The sequence below is a fragment of the Quercus lobata genome, chromosome 8 (assembly GCF_001633185.2).
Source record: "Quercus lobata isolate SW786 chromosome 8, ValleyOak3.0 Primary Assembly, whole genome shotgun sequence".
In the NCBI taxonomy this organism is placed as follows: domain Eukaryota; kingdom Viridiplantae; phylum Streptophyta; class Magnoliopsida; order Fagales; family Fagaceae; genus Quercus; species Quercus lobata.
The window spans coordinates 53,166,946-53,190,654 of NC_044911.1; the positions used below are offsets into that span (position 1 = coordinate 53,166,946).

Sequence of the window (23,709 nt, forward strand, 5' to 3'; positions counted from 1 at the left end):
TTTTTTCCTTAAAGAGATAAGAGTTATAAGAAGAATATGAGTAAAGGAATAAAGAATAAAGAATAAAAACAAATATTTAAATAAAATAGAGATTAAAAAAAAAGTATAATGAAAATTTGACCAAAATAAAAATGGAAAAATGATTTTTTTTTTTTTTTTTAAATTTGTAAATGACATTTTGATCAACTAAAAGAGGACACATATTTCCTCTATCACACATGCCAAAATTCAGAAGCCACCTAAACTAAGTGCCTTGTACTGTTAAGTCTCTAACTGCAATTCAAGCCCACTGTAAGTAGCCGAGTGCAAAGAGATTTCCTGACTCACATTTTGTTGACAAGTGTCAATTGCAGGGCCTTATACTAATATTTCTAAAGGTGAGTAATCTCTTCTTATTTCTCTACCTCTCTTTTTCTCTTCTTCTCTCCCTCCATTCCATTCAATACTTTCAACCAGAGAGTCTATCACTATAACTAAAACCCTTTCTTTTCTTAAACAGAGCTTGTTTATCTGACCCTTTGAGTCTCTCTCTTTCTTTCTTTTTTGTTTAGTTTCCTCTCTGAAACTTTCATTCTCTCACTTTCTTTGAAAACTCTGACTCTGCTGCCATGGCAGTCGCAGAGCTATCACCTTCTTACACAAAAACCCATTTTCACTCATCCCAGCTCTCTTTCTTATCCACCCGTCTCGCCAATTTTCGTCACTGTGCTTTTAGACCACTCCCTCGAGCTCGAAACTCCCTCACTATCTCTTGCTCTGTTGCACCAAAGTAAGCTTCTTTTCAACCCTATCTGTTCTTTCTCTGATATTGTAGTTTCTTTATAGTCTTATGGGTCTTAAAAATAAAAAATAAAAAAATTGTTTGTTCTTTTTGTAATTCTCAGTCAAGTTGAAGCTCCAGTAGCAGTGAAAAATGAGGAACCCAAGAACAAGACCGAGTGCTATGGTGTGTTCTGTCTCACTTATGATCTCAAGGCTGTAAGTTCTTGCAAATTTTGTGTCTCTTTATGTTCATTCAATGAGTCATGGTGAAATTCTATCTAAATTTTGTAGTTATTTGTGTTTATTTATTTATTTTTTTTATTATTTTTTTTTTCCCATGTTGAGCTCCAGTGTCTAATATAAGTGCATTGATTGTTTGTCAATATGTGTAGTCATTAGTTTTTATATGAGGGCTGAATGGTTGAGAAAGATTCGTTTGATTCTCTTTTTTATTTTTCAATTTCGCCTTGTCATTATTTTCCACCTCATTTGTAGTAAATGGTACACAAGCACTTGCCTTTTGCTCATAGTAATAACTAACAAGAAACATAAAAAGAGTCCAATGGGGCAATTTTTATTCTGCAAATGCATTCCTCATGACTAGATTGTTTCCTACTTTGGTGGTTGCTGAAATTAGTTGGGTTTTATCGATGTTTTATGGTTATTTACATTTTAGCAACTCAATACGCCCAATTCTCCATGGTCTATAACTATTAGTGCACATGCAGTAATTGATTTTTATTCCAGAACTATAAATATCTTTTTATTTTAAGTGAGAGGTGTGAAACATGCTTGCAAGATCAAGTTTACTATTTAACTCATAAAAAATAAATCAAGTTGATATTGTTATTTATGTAACATTTAAATCTTGGTAATCAATAATGCTAATATAATTACTGTGGAATGGTGAAAGAAGAAACGAATGTTACTGGCTTGGATTTTTTAACACAATGCATATGAATTGTTACTCAAGGCGAGTGCAGAGAGCATTATCTTGATTTTATATATACAAATTATTAAATTTTATATTGAGTACTGAATCCCTCTGATGGTTGCACTTGCTCTGACAATGAGAAATAATGAGATACAGATTAAGTATGGACATGGGGTACACCATTTTCGCATCTAGTAATGTCTTGTTTGTTTGTGTGGGTGGATGGGGGTGTTAGAAGATGCAAATTCATATCCTTGACATCTTTTTAGCTGTTTTGGTGCAGTAATAGCTTATCAGGAGATCTTTTCTTCCGTTGTTTAATCCACATTGACCACAGCTAACAAATCTTTTTAATATGTGGCCCCAGGAAGAAGAGACAAAATCCTGGAAGAAATTAATTAATATTGCTGTCTCAGGTGCTGCTGGGATGATTTCAAATCATCTACTCTTCAAAGTAAGGATTTCTTAGATCCAAAGGTCGGAGTATGCTGTTTTTGGGTGATTTTTTTTTTTTTTTTTTTTAAATTTAAATTTTCCTGGACTATCTATTGCATTTGAGTTGATATTGACCTGTATGTCACCCTTATTGTTCACAGGATACATAGAAGTCTAGCTTACAGTTTGACCCAATAATCATATCGACATTAGCATGTTCCCATTAAAGTAGGAACCCTATTGTCTTTTGAAACTGACAGATACCAGTCTATGGTAAAATTTGCCCCAGCCTGTTGACTTATTTAGCTGTAAAATTTTAGCAATCCAGTGTTGCAGGCATGGAGCATAAAATTGAAGAAGGAAAAAAAAAGGTTATTATATGCATATGTATTACATCAAGGTATTGCCTCACTCATTAGTAGGCAGTGAATTGAGTTCAGTTGCTTTTGACTGACTGTCCAATATATTAATATTATTGAACCATCTTCAGATTATTGGTGCCCTTGGAAAAAATCATATAAATCAAATCACTCCATTTTCCATTGCATTGAGTCACAAGAAAGAATACTTAGCTCAGGGTGGGGGGGAAGAAGAGTCATAACAGAAAGGAATAACATTATGAGCTAGTCATAACAAAGGTTGTTTGTTTCAGACGTGTAATCTGATTTTGTTTGTTCTGCCAGCTTGCATCTGGTGAGGTTTTCGGTCCAGATCAACCTGTTGCATTGAAACTTTTGGGATCTGAAAGGTCGTTCCAAGCTCTTGAAGGTTTGTTTCTCAAGTCAACGTACTCTGAAAAGACTATTAGTTGCACCACTCAATAAGCAGTGTTTTGTTCCACCTAAGCAAACAAAGAAGTTATAACTGAGGGGAAAAAAACTTTACACATATTTCAGACAATTACCTTTATTCTTAGAGCATGGTTTGTTGTGAAACCAATGATGATTGATTGAGGTACCAGACAAGAAAATTCCTTCCATTTAGATTGCAGCACTATGACTGCTGACTGCTCTGCCTTTTATTAACATTGAAATTATCTGTTTCAAGTGAATTCTAATAACGTATGCTTTCATAAGGGAAAAACGAAATATCTAGTTCATTCTTGAAACAAAATGAAGGACAATCAATATTGCAAATCAATGATGTTCTGAATTTAAGGCCCATAAGACTCTAAAAAAAAAAAAAGAAAAAAAAAAAGAACATTGCAGCTGAGTTGTACCTAGTCGGCATTGAAGGCTGTTAGCTGCCTTAGCAGGGGTACTCCATCCAGTTTGCAGAAAGGAAGTTTGTGATACATCTGCAGCAATGAATGTTTGTCCTTCCAATTTGGCTAGTATTACAGCTAGAAAATCAAGCAGAAAGAAGAAGAAGAACCTATCATGGAAGTCATTTGCAAATTAGTTTTCAAAAAAAAAAAAAAGTTCGCTTTTCCCTGTTGAGGATTTTGACTTCCAAAAATTCAAGCTTTATTATCTTGTCCAAATACAATTCATTTACCATAAATTCTCCAATGTTAAGAATATCAAAGTAAAAAATAAAAAATAAACTTTTAACCTTTCTAGTTGTTTTATGTTTATTTGTATGACCATATGTCTTCAAATTTACTATCATCTAAGAATAAGTTCTTTAAAATGATGATTGATGTATCTCCATAATGATGAATAAATTCATGCAGGTGTCGCTATGGAATTGGAGGATTCCTTGTTTCCTTTGTTGAGGGAAGTAAGTATAAGTATTGATCCATATGAAGTGTTTCAAGATGTAGAGTGGGCCCTACTAATAGGAGCAAAGCCTCGAGGGCCTGGAATGGAACGAGCTGGTTTACTGGACATAAATGGGCAGATTTTTGCTGAGCAGGTACCACTATTTGGTGTGATTTATGATTTTTTTTAGCAACAATTGGCTATACTGAATTGATTCTTATATTTCCTTTATTATTTTATTATTATAGGGAAAGGCTCTCAATGCTGTTGCATCCCGTAATGTCAAAGTGATAGTTGTGGGCAACCCCTGCAATACCAAGTAAGAGGGGTTCTATTTTAGTGGTTGATGAACAATTGAAGTGTTCCATACTGTGCCTGTAACTGCCTTGTGTTTCTTTTTTATGCAGTGCATTAATTTGTATGAAAAATGCTCCAAATATACCTGCAAAAAATTTTCATGCTTTGACTCGGTTAGATGAGAATAGGGCAAAATGTCAGGTAAAGTCAGCTAATGACCATTACCGGTGTTGATTAGCAGTTGTCATGACCTAAAGGAATTATTATTCTAAATAATGGCTATGATTTATGCAGTTGGCCCTCAAAGCAGGTGTCTTCTATGATAAAGTGTCAAATATGACCATCTGGGGAAACCACTCTACCACTCAGGTTATTAAGAGGTTCTGTTATAAGATCATGCATGAAAAATTTCTCCACTCCTCTTCTAAAGAAACTTTATATGTAACTTTACCAGGTTCCAGACTTTTTAAATGCTAGAATCAATGGATTTCCTGTGAAAGAGGTTATAAGGGATCAAAAGTGGTTAGAGGAGGAGTTCACGGAAAAGGTCCAGAAGGTAAGATTTTCAGAGTGCTAATATATATATATAGTCCGGTAAAATCAAATGTGTGGGTTTCACGTTCAGATGCTAAAGGCAAGTTTTGATTTGCAGAGAGGTGGTGTGTTGATTAAAAAATGGGGAAGATCTTCAGCTGCATCAACTTCTGTGTCAATTGTTGATGCAATACGGTCCTTAATTACTCCAACCCCTGAGGGTGATTGGTTTTCATCAGGAGTAAGTCTTTGTTTGTTTAAAATGCATGCATACAGATATATGCTGTCAGTTTCTTGAGAACAAATTAGAAATCCCAAGTAACCATAATGTCAGAGATCCACTAACTTCATCCAAACTAATGGTGGGAGTAAATAATTTGGCACAACCCGTATGATGAAAATAACAGAAGTGACTACCGGAAATCATTCAGTTAGTCTCAGGAGTTCTCTATGTTCTAAATTTTCTTCCTATCCTTTACTATTTGTCCAAAACAATAATATCTTTACTATCAAAGACACACTGGTTTTTGAAGCAAATCAGCTAATCGAATGCCACTTGCCAGAAGATTCCTATCAGGTAGCATAACTTGTCTGTACAACCATACAATTATGAACATGGTACAACCTAGTAAAAAGGATTATAAACATGGTTTTTTGATATTATTTGAGTCACTTGAGTTGCAAACAAGTTAAAATACTGGCTTTAATTCTCCAGTCTCATTATTGCAATGCCATTGTAGGTTTACACCACTGGAAATCCTTATGGAATTGCAGAGGATATTGTTTTCAGTATGCCATGCAGATCAAAAGTAAGTTTAGCTCAGAGTTTTCTAATGATAATATTTAATTGACTTTTCCGTAAAAACGTAATCCCATTCATTCTCCAGGGAGATGGTGATTATGAGCTTGTCAAGGATGTAATATTTGATGACTACCTTCTTGAGCGAATCACCAGGGTGAGCTATCTTCTCATCTACTAAGGGAATGTCAGAATTTATCATGAAAAGAAGAAAATCCCCATTCTTTTAAAAGGAAGTTGATGGAAACTTTAATGATATCATAATTGTGATACCTTTGATAATGTGAATTGGATTGAAGAAGTGTGTGTTATGTAGGCGTGTTCCAAGTCTACCTTTTTTTCTTTTTTTCTAACACCATTATTATGCAGACTGAAGCTGAACTGCTAGCTGAGAAGAGATGTGTGGCACACCTTATAGGGGAGGTAGATATTCTGATATTGTAATATTTTCTAACTATTGATTGATGCATCAGTATATGAGTCATCTTCAAATGTTTTGTTTTTTAATTTATTTTTTCAGGGCATCGCTTTCTGTGATCTACCTGAGGATACAATGCTTCCTGGAGAGATGTAACGCTCATCATCAGACTGCTCTTTTATCTGAAGAAATCATGCGACAGCTAGCTACCACAATGAGCTGTGAGGAGGGTTAACAGATATATGGAAAATTAAAATTATACTGTTATTTAATGTAGAATGTTTTCAAAAACAATTTCTCCTTTAGTAGCAAAGAGTCGATGTTACTTACCCAAAATAAAAAAAGAAAATATATTAAGTCACTGTTGAGCCATTTGTTGAATTTTGAAATCATGTCTTTTGTGGTAAGCATGGGGCTTTCACGTTAAATGCATATTCCTTGCTTTGCTCAGGTGAGCGGTTCTCAGCTAAACCATCTATATGTACTTGTGATGTAATTTTGTTAAGTGTTTTAATAAGCTAATCTTGTATTGTTTGGGTGCTGTATATCATTCTTCTTCAAGCTCCGTTGCCGATACTGTAACATGATGGTCCTTTATGATAAGCAGAAAGAGAGTTTCTCAAGGTTAATAACTACTATAATCTGATTAAAACATGACATTCCCGATAGAAAAACTGTTCAATACCATATCAAATTAAAAGCATAGTTCAGTTCAAGTCACAATATGGATACGGTTCACCCCAATGCATAAAATATGTGGTTCAATGAGTCAATGGTATGGCAGGGGCGTCTCTTGAGACCTTTTTCTTCTAGGCCAGTTTCTCACGGCCGTGTGTATACCGGAAAACTATTACACTAAAACCCTCTGGCTATTCCATCATTCACAAGACATCCTCAATATTACAGTTCATAAAAGTAAACAAATATGGTCATAGCCTGCACACTTGACTAATGACTACAACATACAAGTCATCCCTTTGAAATGTTATTTTCACCGAGATCGGCTCCCTCAGCAGTCAAACTTAACAGCCAAAGCTCAAAAGTCAAAACCCAACTAAAACACCTGCTCAACGTGATAACAATCAAGCTCAAATTTTACATTGCATTAAGAAAGTATTGACTAGGGACATAACAAGCAAATGCACGTAATGGCCCAAGATGTAGGGAAAATTAAAGTCTGGATTACAATGGATATGCGGTATAATGTTGCAATTAATGTTTACAGTACAAACCCTATCAATGAAAGTGTATGTTTCAGGCAAATTTTAAAATTAAACATCTTTTTTAACCCTTGAATATGCATCAACACTAATTAATTGCTCGCACTATAAGAGAGAATCCTAAAACCTTTCTTGCTAACATATACTTTTAAGCCTCGCTTTTTAGAACCATTGCAACATCAAAGATAGGGTGGCTACAACTATCAATAAAATTATTGAAGGCACGAAATAACCCATTATCAGTTTAGTAGTCAGTAAAATAACACAATATGCAACTATAGAATGTAGACAGTGTAAGAATTACAATGAAATCACAAGGGGTATAAAGCACAAAGTATCAGTTTGGCAGTCAGTATGAACTAAAAAACAGAGCTGCATCTTCGTGACGTCCTAGTCAGTCTATAGAGTATATAAATTTTAACCATGAACCAACCCAAGAATATTCAAGATGGGATAATCTGTATGGTTTCACATAGGCAACTTTCTCACTAATTCAGCATTACTTGATGCAGATGTAGCTTCCAATCTTGAAGCTCACAGAGAGTAGTAGGACCCAAAAGAACAAAAAGAAGCACCAGCACCGTGAAACTACAGACGATCCCTTGCCAGTGAGTGAGCCAGCCAACGGCACAGAATTGGCAGAATTCATGTCAGCTTGTGGCAGCACATATGACAAGAGGAGGCTGACATCATTATTCTTGCCAAGTGACCAGTCCATCCCATTGCCAGTTAAAGTTGTGTTTCTTATTCTGATCATACCAGCAGTGACACGAACTGAGCTGGAGGATTGTGCAGCAGAGTGTAACCTAAGAGCTGCATGATCTTTTGCAGGGAACTCTGCAGCAAACGCGGGAGGAGCAGGGATGCTTCCCAACATATGACTGGCCCGTTTGACAAATGGATGCTTATCATCTGCACCATAGATCAGGCACACAAGATTAAGCAAAATCAAAAGAAGGGAAAAGGGAAAACAAGACCAGACCTACATACAAGTCTCAAGGGATTATATGGCTGCTTCAAACTTTTACCACTCTTCACATATTTATGGACATAGAAACACCAAAAAGTACGTGACTGGAAGAGCTGAGAGATTTTGTCAAATTAAGATAAATCTTACCTGATTCATATATTGTGGCCTCTGGCTTATGCTTTGAAGATGATGCATCATTGTTGCGTTGTGCCTCTGGCAGATGCAGAGTCTCGTTGAAGACTTGGTCAGTTCCTCCATTCTCATGCTGTTACAGAGTAATTAAATTAAGTAATCGCTGCAATGACAAAATCCCAACATACAGGTATGAGCTAGTGTATTTAAAGAATTAATCCTTTACCTTCTGGAGTGCTTGGTCAAAAACAGAGTTATCAGTTCCCATGATTTCAGACGGATCAAATGTTAAATGTTGTGCGTTGTCATCATCTGCATCAAAGAATGTTAGGTACTCATCAAGCATGTCAAAACCTTCAGGATCTGCCTCCACAGGATTTGAAAGATCATTAGCTTCAAGATATAATCCATCACCCATTGGAGCATTATCAGCAGCATCCATGTAGAATTCATCGAGCGAGTAATTGACTTCAGCTGGATTCACATTATTGCTTGATTCAACAAATCCTCCAAGTGAGTAATTGACTTCAGCAGGATTCACATTATTGCTTGATTCAACATAATATTCATCTTTGACTGGATTTGTACCCATCCCATATTGTTCTGGTATGTTTAAAAATTGGTCATACTGTGGCTCAGAGGTTTCACCAGTGCCTATGATAGGCTTTTGATCATCTTCAATGAACTCCCCAGAATGCTCAGCATGGTTGCTCGTTTCCCCATAATAAAAGTTCAACGGGGGAGGATTTTCGGATGGAATATTTATCTCAAGATTCTGGAAAAGCAAAACATGTTTACAAAATTTGAGAATTCAGAAATGACTCTGTGTGGGTGTTTTTTTCATACTAAGCATAAACTTGAATCCAAGGTTGCAGCTTATGGAGGGAGGGGGACATTAATATAATCAAAAAATTCACATATAAGGCCAAAATAATGAATCCAACTGCTCTACCTTGATTCCAATCAGTTTCCCAAGTGTAGATAGATCATGATTTTTGAACCATCTATAAATTTGTCTTTGGCTTTACAGTAAATGCATCAGCATTTTTGCCCGAGAAGTCATAGATTCTGGACTGAAATCAACACCCAAAAAGGAAAAAACAACATACCCAGGCTCCTGCTTCTGCAGGGTTTGGGGTTCAATAAAGCAAAAATTACAGTAACTGTAGGAGTTTCTGAAAACTTTCCCAATATTTTGAACTTAAATATAATGGAAAGCTTATGTATACATCTAAACCATAACTAATCTAATTTCACTAGTTTTTGCTACTAATACAGAACTCATCATATTAAAATCTCCTTTTCAAATAATGGGCACCATCCAAATTTGTCCTTACAGCTTTCCCTAAAGGGCCTAAACACATTAAGGGATTACCATCAAAATTTCAGCTTTCTTATTTTGATCCCCCAAAGAATCTCATTTCACATGCCTAACAAATAGCGTCAATTGTTATCATCCAGCATATTCAAAAACAGCAACAAATAAACAGTTCCATCAATCACATAACACTACATTACAATTAAGTTATTCAATTGTAAAAATTTCACAAACCTGGTCAAGGTCATTCGTTTCAACAAAAGCATCATCACCAACCATCGCTACTTCAGCCGCAGCAGCTTCACCGGGCATGAAAACCTCCACGTCATCATCTTCCCATTCCTCCTCAACAAACGGAGCGCCATACTGCTCCCCATTCTTCGGCCCCGTCCCACTCTTCTGGAAAATCCTACACAGCACAAACGCATCCTTCACCCAAACCCACCCACAAAACGACATCAAATTTTCTTGATAGATTCGATAGAGAATTTCATCCTAGGCATCCGCTCCATGATGATTGCTCTTTATCATCATGCCAAGACACCATATAGTTTTCATTGTGGGCGGGGTTTTAAACCCCAGATCTCTTATTTGCCAACAAGAGACTTTACCAGTTGAGCCAACTGGAACCCACGTAAAAGAAAAGCCAAAATCAATTCCAATACCACCATAACAAAACATTTCCAACAAAAAAACACACAAATTAAAAACAGAAATGATAATCAAAGCAAGAATCTTACAAGAACAAGTCCAGATTTTTCCAAATCCTCGTCGATGAGGCGGTACTCGTGCATAACCCAATTGGACCTAGCTCCACGAGGAGCGCGACCATTGTGGTAAACAAGGGTCTTCTTCATCCCAACAGTGCGAGAATTCTGACGAACAGGACGGTCCTTCCCAGTGGTTTTCCAATACCCCTTTTCAGTAGCTCGATTCGTCCTCGAACTATTCCCATACTTCTTGTCCAACGCACTGAAGAAATACCACTCCAAATCCCTGCTCTTCAGCTTCGACTTGCCTATAAAAAATTTACCCAAAAAATCAACAACAAAGATTCAATCTTTAATCTACACATCAAAAAGAGAGAGAGAGAGAGAGAGAGAGAGAAGGGTTTACTAGGGAGGTCCCATGGTTCGGACTTGTAGATATCGACGACGGAGATTGGGTCGAATTTGAAAGGCTTGTTTAACACCTTGCGCTTCAGGTAGTACCGAACGAGTTCTTCGTCGGTTGGGTGGAATCTGAATCCGGGAGCGAGTGAGGTTGCTGATTCGTCACGGCCCATTAATTCAAATCAATTCGAGCTAATTAGGATTTCACAATTGTGGATTTGAAAGAGAAAGAGAGAGAGAGAATAATTAGGGTTAGGGTTTTGGATTTTCAGAGTTTTCAGTCAGAGTCTAAAGGTTGAAAGCTAGAGAGAGAAGAAGAAGACGAGGAGAGCGATGCCATTGAGCTAGAGAGAGAAAATGGAAAAGAGAAGAGTCGACACAACAAATTGATAAATAGTGGATACTTCTTCAGGAAGGAATTTGGGTTTGGTTTGGTTAGAGTCACAGCGTCGGTGATGAAATTGGATTTCAATTCAGTACCCATTTTGTCCACGTGGCAGTGTCTTTGTGAGTAGGTAGCACTTGCGATGCGGAACTGTTGGGTGTTGGTGTACTGTTTGTTATTCTAGAATGTGCCATTGAGGGGGGGAGGGTGACGTAATCACATCCGTCAAAGTTAGATTGATAGTATTAAATATCCAATACGAAGTAGGCTTAATTTGTAAGGGAAAATGACAACCTTTGGTTGAAAATCATATCATATCCGTCAAGTAATAAGGTTACTATTGGATTTTAATAAGTGATTTTTATTTTTGGGTTATATTAAATTTCTTGGAGCTTTCCGAAATCTGGGAATTGTTTCATCCACACAAAAAAAAACACACACACACACAAATCTAGGGAACTAGATCACTTTCCCTTGCGTGTAAATTATGATAATATAATGATGATGATTTCATATCAATTTTCATGTGATTATCAATAATTTTGTTTATTGGAAATAGAATATAAAGTTGTTTAATTTTAAATACTTTTTATATATAAACAATCTCGTTGATTTGTAATTTAATCAAATTCAAATTATACGATATTATAGGACTGAATTACTTTTTATATTGAATAAGTTTCTTTTCTCCCTCTAGGAATTATTGAATGAGTAATATGATATATCTATGGACTATTGTTAGATTATATTATCAAGAGATGCTATTACAAATGAATTGATGGTTATTAATATTGTAATGTTAATTAAAAGTTATATTTCTCAAATGAGTAAATAGTTTAAATTTATGTCATAAAGATATTTCCTAAAACATATAGGAATATAATATCCTCCCATATATATACATTGACTCTGTTATTTAACTTCAATTGACTTTTTTTTAAATGTTAAAACCGTGTGTGAGGCATATAAATATGAGCAATAATTTTACTTTTTTTTAGAATCAAATATATGAAAAATTAAGCTATAAAATCTAGGATCCTAAAAACTATTTTTGGTTCAAATGGATCATTGAGATGCATTGTTTTTGGCGCAGTCAAAGCTAGAAATGTACCACTGGATTGATCGTCTGGATCTACAGTTATGGAACTCACTAGGATCTTTCCTTCTTCTTCTTCTTCTTTTTTTTTTTTTTTTTTTTTTAAGGCGACTTGATGCACATTTTTGCTGGAACAGAACAGACAACTTTCTCTCTAGGTGGCTTTGGACTTTTACTTTAGAGTATAGACCACAAATCTCTTACTCGAGGAGTCATCTATTAATAGCCACCAGCCAACGCCCTTACTACCCTACATATCTTTTAAACCAAAGTAGAGTGTCATTGGTGCATGTAAATTATTGTTTTCCTAAGTTTGCAGTGTCATAAACAATTTGTGTTAGCCTATGTTGTTGCAGCTGATGACAGTGAGTAACATGAAGAAGGCACGCAAGCAAGATAAGGACCTCGAAATTTCAGAACACGCAGCAGTTGTCATTGCCAAGACTTGTGTGAGTTGCATACATACACGTACACAACTAAATTGACTTGATTGAGACTTGTTTATCACATGATCTTCACAGTACATGTAGTTTGTAGGAGATGAACCAATCACCATCAACAAAGATTCAGAAGTTATGATGTCTTCGAGTCCAGTTGTATCATCTCTTTAAGTTTCAGCTAATCCACCATTCATAAAAATCCTTAAAATAAAAAAGGGCAGTGCATCACCATCAAACTCGTCATGGTGTCATGGGGGCAATGCCATTGACCCAATTTTTTTCTGTGAGCCTTGGTTTCAGGCTTGGGTTCTTAATAAATAAGAAAATTTTTAATTGTTTTACTAAGACTGTATAAGTCTTAAATTTTGAACCAAGAAGTCTACATTACCTTTTTTTCAGAACAAAGGCTTCGATAGCCGATACAACATTACATTTTGACATTCTTACAAACAAATGTTCAACAACAGTAAAAAAAGTTCCTGACCCTAGAAAAGAATACATGATCTCAGATCAACTGATGTGAGAGGGAAAAGCCCACAAAGGGCTGCAAAACTTACATAACATACGCCTACCATTCACTTGACATCTCGGACACTCCTCTTCAAGTCCTCATTTTCCTTGTTCAGAAGATCAATTCGAGATTGAAGAATGTTTAACATGGTTTGGGCACTCATCAGTTCAAACTTCAATGTCTCCCTCTCTACTGAAATTTTATGTATCTCATTTTGCAGATCTTGTATGAATTTCAAGCAGCTAGGAGGCACGGACGAATCAAGATTAGCAATATCAAACGGAGGAGAAACTGAAAGACTATCTTTGGGTTCAATAGATTCTAATAGAGAATATTCCACGAGTGCGGAAAGGAAATTCCTTGTTGTTGCTGGGGCGGTGGTGGTGGTTGTCAATGGTGTTGCTGCGGTGGTTGTTGTAGATGAGCAATGATCCTGACTTGTCCTAGTTGAAGTCTCTAAACCATTTGAATGATTAGAGTTCGATTCATTATGACGCCTTCTTTTATACCTTAATAGTGGGCTGGGTCTTGGATTAGCCAAGCACGGTGAAGGATAATCATCCATTCTCTCACTCTTGCAGACAACCAGAGCATTTTGATTCTCTCTTGGTACTTCACTAAGAGGAGCCTCATTAATGGACTGAGTATCCTGAAACAACCAACATTGGAAAGTAAAAAAGACTTTTTGGATATAATGAGGCTTGAAATACTAAGTATAGGAGCTACATCATACACAACTAACGGCATAATAGATATAAACATACCCACAAATCGGAAGAGCACAACCAATATCTATCGCGGAATAAACAAATTAAGCCTTCACATGTTTTTTATTTATTAGGTATAGGGGGAGGGGGGCTGGTGGGGTTCAAACCGCAAGTGCCCTGGCACCACAAGAGGGGCTCAAACCACACTCATTTAACCATAGATCATATCAAGTATTGACTTTATAATCATTACTCTTGGATCTCTAACACTGTGTGACCGTAATTGTTAGAAATGGGGGTGGTGTGTATCATATCAAAGAAATGGATCAAATCACTTGTAAAGAATTTCAAATTGTTTGGGGGTATAAAAATGTTCATAAATTGTATGATTAGTTCGTTTATTTTCCAAATCTATTCAAGTAAGGTGTGTATTGTATTGAACAATAATTTCTCTTTCGTTTTTCATTATGATTTATTTTTTCTTCTTCATATTTGGGGTTTGATGGAGACTTTAGATTAGACCAATTGTTTTTAGTTTATGATTGTTAGAATTTAATTGGATGACTTTCCCCCTTATATATACTAGTTTGAAGGCAATTTATAACTCTAATTCTATTTTGGCAAGATTATGAGAAAGACAACAATTGCATTACATACCATGTGTTGTCACGTTTGGTGTGATGTATTTTAATATGGTGTGAATTATCTACTTGATGCATTGTAACTTGAAAATATGATCATTTTGAAGATTTTGTAAATATATCTTAATTAAATTTTTTGGTTGAATTTCTAAAATATTATTGTATAAATGATGATAAAATTGGTCATATATTGATTATGTCTAAAGCTTGTAATTCGTATCTTTTTATAGATGTATATTTTATATCTATAATATTTAGGGGTGTCCAATGGGTGGGTTTGGGATGGGCATAATTGGGTTGGGTATATAAAACCCATTTACCCATTAAAACTCATTTAACTAATTGTTTCTAACCCAAATTCAACCCAACCCAATTATTATGGGTAAACCCCAACTCACCCGATTACCCAATTATCAAAATTACTAAAATGCAATTAAAGTTAAAACCCCAACACTTTCTTGGATTTCCTTTTCCACTCTCTCTAGTCTACATTCTTGGGATTGAAAAATTCCACACAAGCACATCCACATCAGCAATTATATTAAAAATCCAAATTAAAAAATATTTTCTTTTCTTTTCTATTTTCTCTCACTTTTTTGGCAACCAAACAGTGCAACAAATACAAAGAAATGTAATTTCAAGCATTGCATGGTGAATACTCACTCCCTCAAAACCACGAACGTGGTCTTCCCTTTGGCGCGGATCCTCTGCGCGCGACCCCGCACCAGCACGTTCTGGTCCTTCAACGGTTCAGCCAACTTGTTGATCTCGGTCCAAACCCTAATACCAAGAGCGACCTTCGATTGGAGGTCCAAAATTGGAACGTTGCCATAATTGTCGGCGAGCGGATCCTCTATTGAAAGTAACTGAATGTTGGAGGCCACGGCGACTTCCTAGCGGCACTTTAGCTTCTCAAGCTTCGCGGCTTCTTTCTTGCTCTAAGGTTTGGAGGATTCATCTTCTTCTTCTTCTTCTTGTTCTGGTTGTGGTTTTGGTAGCTGGGGTTTGAAGGATGACATGGATGTAGGAACAAAGAGAGAAAGAGAGGGTTTTGGTTTGAATGGGTTTTGCAATTTGCGAAGAGCAAATGTGCACTGCGTTGCGGTTTTGTCAAGTTTTTTCAAGAGCCGAATCTATGGGTAAGTGTCATTGCCATTAGGAGGATCCGCCATCATCAACTCCTTAAACTCAATAGAAAACTTGAGCATGAGTACTCCAATGAATTCCATGAGTTCTAGATGAGAGCTAGAGAAAGAGAGGGAGCAAGCGAGAGAGAGAGAAGTGTTTGGAGGCTGAGAAAATGAAGGAAAATGAAAACCCAAACACTGAAACGCCTGAAGGTTGAATTTGGGTATATTGTTTTTGGGTTAAATGGGGCTCAATGGGTTTTTAGTTAAAACCCGATAATCATTGGGTGTAATTGGGTTGATGCCCATTTAACCCAACTAATAATTGGGTGGGTTTAAGATCAATTAGAGTGGGTGAGTTTGGGTGGGCAAATGGGTTTGGGCGGGCAAATGGGTTTGGACTTACTTTGCCACCTCTAATAATATTATTGTTCATGTATTTTACAATACATGACACAAAAACTTATATATCGATTCAAGATAAGATTCATTTTTTGACAACAATACACATAACCATGATTTAATATGGAGAATATACAATCCAACTCTCTATAACCACAAATGGAAGAGTCAAAACTGACTATCAAATATAAAAACCTAGTGGTATAGACCTAGCCTGTCCAATTTCTCACTATTCTGCAATTCTTCCATACAATACAAGGTATTTTGCCCCCAGGAGGGTGGGAGGATAAACAAGGATTCGGGTAGTATGCAAATGAGATCATTCAAAAAATATATTGAGAGGGAAAAAAAATCTCAATGCCTAAAGTTAAGGTCAACAGAAAACCTAAGAAAGAGGTCAAAGAATGGACCAACACCCAGCTGAACAACACTTTTAAGAAAGTTATACTTTATTACCTCCAAGGAATTCTCTCTTCAAGCCCTCTTATTTCTTTCCAGCCAAATATACTAAATAAGGCATGATGGAGTAGTTCTTCATGCTACACCCTCAAGAAGTCAAGAACTGATCTAAGCATAATCTGATGCACTCCAAAGAGTGAAAAAGGCAGAGACCATAACTCACAGGCAAATGAAAAATGAAGTGATGCACAGTTTCACCATCCTTCTTGCACATATAACACCAACTAAGAATATAATTCTTAGATGACATTTATGTAAATTATCTGCAGTCCACACAAAGTAAGAATATGGAGGGAATTCTAAATGCCAAATATTCTTACATGGGAACTGATTCTTCAACAAACCATGTGGTTGAAAATAGAAACTCCTACCATCTTATCTACCACTCTTGTTCAATTTTCAGTTTAGTGTCTTCCCCCACTTCACATACCATGGCAGCATAAAGCATTTCAAGAATAGCATCAACAGATTCATCCTCCCAATCTTTAACTGCCTGAAAAAACTCAAATCCTTATGCAAAACCCCATCCATCCAACCCTTGCAATCAGCTACTTTAACCTCTTTGTTCTTGTTATAGAAAATATATCTGAAAATAGATCTTCCATTTGTAAATCAGAACCCACAAATCCTGCCAAAAAAAGGGTCCTGCTCCCGTCATGCACATAAACATGTGAAAATCAGAACACCACGTCATTGCAAAAAGGGTCCTCTCCCATCCTTCAACCTCACATATCACTTCAACTAAACAAAATCTTCTGGAGATAAGAAGGAAACGCAATCCTCTCCCAAAATTATCAGATGTGTGCAACACATCTACAAGTGATAACTTATGTTCCAAGTAGGCAACTAACGCCAATTACACCTTATTACTACTTACAATAAACTAACGAAAAAGCATCTTTGGGATTATCCTTTATATATATATAAAATGCATAACCTTAGGGACTAGCATCAATCTAATACAAAGAATCCAAAATTGAACCAATTCACGTATTAGATGTAAACATGCTTCACTGAAGGTGCACACCTCCAACAAAAAAAATTATATTAATAAAGTCAGCTCTCCATTTATCTAGTTTCGAGACATCATCTAAGCAAAATTTATGCATGCCAAAGTTATCACATCTGAATATAGACCATTTGCCCAACAAGTAAGCAAAAGGCCCAACCACTCAGCTGGTTCATATCATTACGTGCACCATTTAAAAGGTTGATTTTATAACTGACTACACAAGTCTCACTCGAACACCTAGCTAGTGTGAGTTGGCTTGCTTTCACTTCCATGCTTTAAGGGGGTAAAAAAACTGAGGATTTCACAGACCAGAAAGCACATGATACGAGTAATAAAATCAAATTTAACTGAGGACAATGCTTCTTCATTTATAGTTTTACCTTGTTAAATATTCAAAGATGACCTTTTTTTCTTTGAACCATACTTCTTATATATTATGCTACCATTACTACAATAATAAAAAGTTCACCTTGTGCTTCAACAATTTTTCCAAATGGTTTAACCATTTACCAGCCTGGCAGCCTCCAAACTGGTTGACATTCAATCCAAGTACATGCACAATGCCAAGAAACCTCGGAGAAAAATCGCAGGCTCAAAAATCAGCTCATGCTAGAACAAGTTTCCAAACCTCTATTCAAACTCTTAACTCCAGTTTAGCAAAATGAGCTCACAAATGGCTTGCAAGCTTTAGAAACTTGGGCCAAAATTTGTTATTTGAGGAGAACAAAGGCCACTTCACATTGCAAGCCCGTCACTTGACAAGTTATATTATCTAAGAGGAACATGAGGAACCTCAAACTGCAAGCCCATCTTTTTGTTATTAAAGAAAGTTTGAGCCCACAGAAAGACAAGCATTGATACATAAAACGCTTGGGGGCATAGGTGTTCATAAAGGAAAAGCCTCATTTACCCAACTTTGCGATGTGGAATTCCCAGCCAGCCTTCTCCCATATCAACAATCCCACATAAGAAGTGATGCCAATTACATTTTTTTGCTAATAAATGTATCACATGCCCACTCTGTCTTTCATCCATGAAGTCTAAATGTCTCAAATAATGGACAAGGAAGCCTTTATAAGTTGGCCAAAAACTTTGTAACATCTCCTATAAGAGCTGGGCTAGCGAGCCAACAAGCCAAGCATCTTACTGCCAAGGGCTTGCTTCATTTACGAATGAGCCTTAGAATGTGTTCAAGTTTAGCTCATTCACCACAATGAACAAGCCGAGCTGGGCTTTGACCAAGCTCCTCATGCATCTCAGAGCTCTCACAATTCCCCCATCACCTATGTGAAGGCACCTATTAAAAATTTGTTAGATAAAGCCATGTTCAACCTATCAGAACCCAACTTGTTCAAAAGATTCAACTTCTTTCCAACTCCCACCGATTCTTCCTCTTCAATAGGTCTTTCAAACTACCCAAAATATAATGCTCTATATCATCAAACTCAAAGAGATCCAACTCGAGAGACCACACTCGCTTCTCAAAAAACCTCTTGAAAAACTCAGCTATACTTCCAACTTCTCTCAACACCTTCCTTAAGAATTTCACAACTAGCCATTCTATGCAAACTTGCCATCCAATTAGAAGTTTTAGGCTCTGTCACTGTTTAACAAGAAAAACTTCTCTACTTTGCTTCCAATTGATTTCCAACTCAAACCAAACAACCAAAATCCCTTCCTTTCCTGCTTCTCAGGAAAAAAAAAAAAAAAAAATCCCTTCCTTTCCTCCCCAACAAATCTACTAGCCTCTGGATATTTCCTTATTCACATTCTAATTTTCACTTGGAGCTTTTAACTACTTTTCATATATAAATCTCAATACACCTTCCTTAAATTGGAAGAGACTCTACCACCTTTCAACCAAATCCATGAAAACATCAACCCCAGCCCACATATTCTCAAGACAATTTTTTGTCCAATTCCTTTTATACCCATGAACCTAGCAATAGGGAAGTAAGATCATAGATAGGTATTGGAGTATAGAGGTTAAATCTATTTAATAAACTACTAGCCTCTGAGCACACGCAGAGACTCTTCTATTTTTTAGGTAAAAATTAATAATTTGCATTTATTATAATTTAAGATTTCTACTTTTTTCAATTACAAAAAAATAATAATAAAATACGTGGGGTGAGTTTTGTAGATTGGAGGAGTTTTAAAACTAACAAAAGAGTGATGCTATTTTGAAGGGAGTTAGAGAGTAGACGTAGAAATTTAAATTAACGTAACAGTAGGAGCTTATTAGAAGTAGAAAGGCATTTTAACGTAGAAGTAAGAATTTATTATTTTTGTTAATTTACTATTTTAACCCCATTTTTAAGTTTTAGGTAGGGGTATTTTTGACAATAAAAAAAGCAATAACTAATTTCTTTTTGTCCATTTACTATTTTATCCCTATTTTTAAGTTGTTGGTTAATTAATTTAGGGGTATTTTTGACAGGAAAAAAAAGTAATAACTAACTTTCTGAATCCTCTTAATATATACATATCACACTATATAGACCTATGTGCTATCGGGGGGGGGGGGGGGTGGCGTGTGTGTTGGGGGTCAGACTGGAGTATGAAAACATAATTGAATTACACATACTTATATACATGTACACATACACATATATGTGCATGTGTGAAGTATGAGGAAAGATTCTTAATTCAATTATCATTTGCACTTGATAACATTATAGCTTTTAATTGGATACTTCCTCTCATCTTTTTTTTTTAATCAATAAGTTTTGGCCCAAGGGGAGGGGAAGGGGAGATTTGAACAAGAGACCACTTCAAGAGGCGTGATCCTAGCTGATTATGCTACTGCTTTGCGTGATATCTTCCTTTCACATAAGATTGTAAAAGGCTTTACTAAAAATTGCTATATAATATTGAATACTTTAAGACTCAACTTTTATGACAAAAAAATAAATGAGAATTGGACATCTATGGTGTCTCTATAATGTACTTATCTCTTTATTCTCGTTTTACAAGATAATTTTGTTTTCTTGAAATTCCAATCTTGTGAATATATGAATTTAAGATACCTAAATTTTCTCTTCTTTTTGTTTCCATTTTTCTTTTCTTTTCTTTTTTTATAAGATTTCTCTTCTTTTGTTTTTCACGGACAGAGTGCTCATAAGGTTTAGGTGGCCAAAGCACAAAAAACTTATTTTTATTTATACTCTAGATTTATCCCTCAATGTTTTTGCAACAATAACATGGCGTAATTCAGTATCTATAATTCAACACTTCAATGAAGGACCGCTAATAAGTATTACTCTTTCAAGTTTTCCTACTTATTTTTTTTTGATAAGTAAGTTTTCCTACTTATTTCTTTTCTCTCTTTCCTATTCTAGTGGAGATGGCCAATCGAATTGAGAATTACAAAGAAACTTTTTATAGAGAGGGATTGTTGAGGAACCTAAATTCCATCTGGTTAATTGGGCTCAAATTTGTGAACCGCTGCAAAATGGGGGGTTGGGTGTCAAGAATTTGAGAAGATTTAATCAAGTATTGTCAGGAACTAGTTGTGGAGATATGAGACCGAGAGAGAACTACTTTGGAGGAGTATCATAGAAGTGAAGTACGGGAGTGATTTTTTTAGGGGTGCTAGTGTCCTAAAGGTGTGTCAGGTCCTTACGGTGTTGGTCTTTGGAAATCCATAAGACGGGAGTGGTTGACCTTTTCCCGGTTTGATGTGAGTGATGATGCTAGGGTGAAGTTTTGGCATGATTTATGGTGTGGTGCTAGTCCACTTAAAGAGGCCTTCCCCGAATTATATAAAATTAGTCGTGATAAGGAGTCTTCTATAAGGAAGGTTATGCAAGTCTCTAATGAGATGACTCACTGGGATGTTCAATTCACTAGATCATTCCAGTATTGGGAGTTGGAGTCTCTAGCTGCTTTTATGGACTTAATCTATTCTAGGCCAGTGAGGGCTGAGGGGTGAGGGGCTTGATAAACTTAGTTGGAGGCCAGCCAAGAGTCCGGGTTTTGAGGTGCGTGGGCATTACCATTCCTTAAATTCATCTAATGGCATGTCATTTCCTTGGAAGTTGGTGTGGCACTTGAAGGTTCCTCCTAGGATAGCAATCTTTGCATGTACTAGTGCCTTAGGGAAGATTTTGTCTACAGACTATGTATGGAAGAGAGGTATTATGGTTGTAGATTGGTGTGTTTGTTTGGTCGTCAATGGGTTATACCACAAAGGGTTCTCGATTTGTTAGCAACATGGCAAGGTTCTTTTGGTAGACATCAAAATATAGCTTTTTGGAGGGTTGTGTTGCATTGCATTATGTGAGTCTTTGGTAGGAATAGAATGCTAGAAGCTTTGAGGGATGTGAATGGTCTATTTTTGAGATTAAATCTTTTTTCTTTCATACTTTGCTAGATTGGAGTGTTACTTTTCAATATGTGCCTTGTTTTCCTTTTTTAGATATGCCTGAGCATTGTAATTTCAGAGGTTGATTGCACTGCTCCCTAAGTTGAGTACACCGCCGATGTACATGGGTTGTTTAATCCAATAAAATTTTACTTATCAATAAAATAAAATAAAATAAAAGAATCAAAGTTAGAAAAATAACCAACCTGCTCAAAATTATTCCCTTCAATAAACGAATCCTGACGATTTTCAACGCATTCAACATAACCATTCTCAACATATTCGTAACGGCCATTCTCTTCAGCACATACAACATTGCCAGCGTCTTCATCACATTCATCCTGACCAGCCTCTTCAGCATATGCATCATAGCCAGCCTGTACATCACATGGATTGTGGACGGCTACCACTTCCTTCCCAGCCTGTTCCCCCAGAAACAAAACCGGTGCACTATCATCCCATTCCTCCTCAATAAAAGGAGCATATCGGTGGCTATTCGGTGGTCCAATATTATTCTTATGAAATACCCTACACAGCACATATGAATCCTTCTCCACACAAACAAAAACCCAAAACATAAAGGTTAACAAAATAATAGTAACCATACAATTCCAATTTGGCAAAACATAATAAAAATGCTTTTTAGTTGCTGAGAAAAATGTAGGAAATGAACAACCTTGAACTTCTAAATTGAGATTCACACTTGGGGGGACCCAAATTGACTAACTCCTCCAGCTCACTAACATCAACTAAAAATCCCAAATGTGGTGAGTCTTTCATTCAGTCAAACCAGAAGTGCACAATCCATAAGTTCCAAAGTTCACATTTCAACTCATTTGATAAACATTCTCAGCAACTAAATGCAAAACTGCATAAAACCATTAACTTGCCACAGCCCTCACCTGCATAGTAGCCCCAGCCCGAGCTTTCTCCAATTCTTCATCTACAAGCCTGTACTCATGCATCACCCAATTGGTCCTCAATCCATCCGGGGCTCGGCCACTATGAAAAACCAAGGTTTTCTTGAGCCCAGCCGTCCTAGAATCGTGAAGAACTGGCCTGTCATTCCCGGTGGCTTTCCAGTACCCTTTGTTTGTAGCCCTGTTCATTCTCGCCCCATTGCCATACTTCTTATCCAATGCACTAAAAAAATACCACTCTTGGTCCCTCGTCTTCAATCCCGACTTATCTAAACACCCAATTCATTTTTTTTTTTTAAATAAAATAATAATTAAACAAACAAACAGGCAAATCAGAACCCACTAAATAAGAACAAACAAATTATACACTTATAGCCCCCCCATCAAAAAATACATAAAACAACAATTATACTACAATAAATCAAAAAACAAATTTAAAAAAATAAAAAAAAAATACCCACCACAAAGTGATCAATACCCACATAAGAAAAACACGTGATCAATACAACAACACTAATAAAACACATGAACAGGAAGTTTTATAAAAACATAAAGATATAACCTTAAACGAAAGAAAAACAAAGACCCAACAGAGACACAGGTACAGGATATAACCTGCGAGGTCCCAAGGCTCGCTTTTGTAGATGTCGACCTCGGAAATAGCATTGATTCGAAAGGGTTTGCCGCAAACCTTGCGTTTAAGGTAGTATATGACAAGCTCTTCGTCCGTGGGGTGGAACCTGAACCCAGGTGCCAACGCGGTGGGTGGCGGTGCTGGCAGCGACGGCGTTTCACGGCGCATAGTGTTTTGAGATTTTTTTTTTTTTTTTTTGGGGGTTGCTAGGGTTCGTTTGGAAGGAAGGAGGGATATAGGTAGAGAAGATGAGGGTTGGCTTTGAGTGACGCTTAAGGAACGAACGGTGGGTACCTTCGATTGCAAGGCAATGGTATTTTGAATTTTCCTGTGTATAATTTGCCTTTTTAAAAACCTTTTTTTTAGTTTTGTCTG

The 23,709-nt window shown here is 36.4% G+C and overlaps 3 protein-coding genes across 3 annotated transcripts; 1 reads left to right on the forward strand and 2 right to left on the reverse strand.

The window, feature by feature from the left end:
• Nucleotides 1-307: 307 nt before the first annotated feature.
• LOC115957569 (malate dehydrogenase [NADP], chloroplastic) lies at nucleotides 308-6,427 on the forward strand. The gene is made up of 14 exons (XM_031075851.1): nucleotides 308-769; nucleotides 885-978; nucleotides 2,064-2,150; nucleotides 2,815-2,899; nucleotides 3,807-3,988; nucleotides 4,083-4,153; nucleotides 4,242-4,332; nucleotides 4,426-4,500; nucleotides 4,586-4,687; nucleotides 4,784-4,906; nucleotides 5,406-5,474; nucleotides 5,553-5,621; nucleotides 5,834-5,887; nucleotides 5,985-6,427. Exons 1-14 carry the CDS (start codon nucleotides 609-611, stop codon nucleotides 6,036-6,038), a joined length of 1,317 nt encoding a protein of 438 aa, XP_030931711.1. The 5' UTR covers nucleotides 308-608; the 3' UTR covers nucleotides 6,039-6,427.
• Nucleotides 6,428-7,303: 876 nt separating this feature from the next.
• On the reverse strand, nucleotides 7,304-11,015 carry LOC115957570 (NAC domain-containing protein 53). Its single transcript, XM_031075852.1, has 6 exons — nucleotides 10,639-11,015; nucleotides 10,263-10,540; nucleotides 9,757-9,951; nucleotides 8,431-8,979; nucleotides 8,220-8,337; nucleotides 7,304-8,014 (listed from the first exon to the last, which is right to left on the reverse strand). The coding sequence occupies exons 1-6, from the start codon at nucleotides 10,805-10,807 to the stop codon at nucleotides 7,602-7,604; spliced, it is 1,722 nt and encodes a 573-aa protein (XP_030931712.1). The 5' UTR covers nucleotides 10,808-11,015; the 3' UTR covers nucleotides 7,304-7,601.
• A 1,854-nt stretch (nucleotides 11,016-12,869) lies between these two features.
• LOC115954545 (NAC domain containing protein 50-like) lies at nucleotides 12,870-23,709 on the reverse strand. The gene is made up of 4 exons (XM_031072422.1): nucleotides 23,316-23,709; nucleotides 22,683-22,969; nucleotides 21,987-22,328; nucleotides 12,870-13,715 (listed from the first exon to the last, which is right to left on the reverse strand). The coding sequence occupies exons 1-4, from the start codon at nucleotides 23,500-23,502 to the stop codon at nucleotides 13,131-13,133; spliced, it is 1,401 nt and encodes a 466-aa protein (XP_030928282.1). The 5' UTR covers nucleotides 23,503-23,709; the 3' UTR covers nucleotides 12,870-13,130.

What these genes read in the sequence shown, in the direction of transcription:
- LOC115957569 (XM_031075851.1), top strand. Translation starts at nt 609, where the DNA reads ATGGCAGTCGCAGAGCTATCACCTTCTTACACAAAAACCCATTTTCAC. An exon ending in TCACGGAAAAGGTCCAGAAG is followed by an intron (nt 4,688 to 4,783) that starts GTAAGATTTTCA and finishes TTTGATTTGCAG; the next exon opens with AGAGGTGGTGTGTTGATTAA. An exon ending in TTCTTGAGCGAATCACCAGG is followed by an intron (nt 5,622 to 5,833) that starts GTGAGCTATCTT and finishes ATTATTATGCAG; the next exon opens with ACTGAAGCTGAACTGCTAGC.
- LOC115957570 (XM_031075852.1), bottom strand. Translation starts at nt 10,807, where the DNA reads ATGGGCCGTGACGAATCAGCAACCTCACTCGCTCCCGGATTCAGATTC. An exon ending in AAACGAATGACCTTGACCAG is followed by an intron (nt 8,980 to 9,756) that starts GTTTGTGAAATT and finishes TTGCTTTTCCAG; the next exon opens with AATCTTGAGATAAATATTCC. An exon ending in TTGACCAAGCACTCCAGAAG is followed by an intron (nt 8,338 to 8,430) that starts GTAAAGGATTAA and finishes ACTCTGTAACAG; the next exon opens with CATGAGAATGGAGGAACTGA.
- LOC115954545 (XM_031072422.1), bottom strand. Translation starts at nt 23,502, where the DNA reads ATGCGCCGTGAAACGCCGTCGCTGCCAGCACCGCCACCCACCGCGTTG. An exon ending in GGGCTGGGGCTACTATGCAG is followed by an intron (nt 22,329 to 22,682) that starts GTGAGGGCTGTG and finishes TGTGTGGAGAAG; the next exon opens with GATTCATATGTGCTGTGTAG. An exon ending in AAGGGAATAATTTTGAGCAG is followed by an intron (nt 13,716 to 21,986) that starts GTTGGTTATTTT and finishes TGGTTGTTTCAG; the next exon opens with GATACTCAGTCCATTAATGA.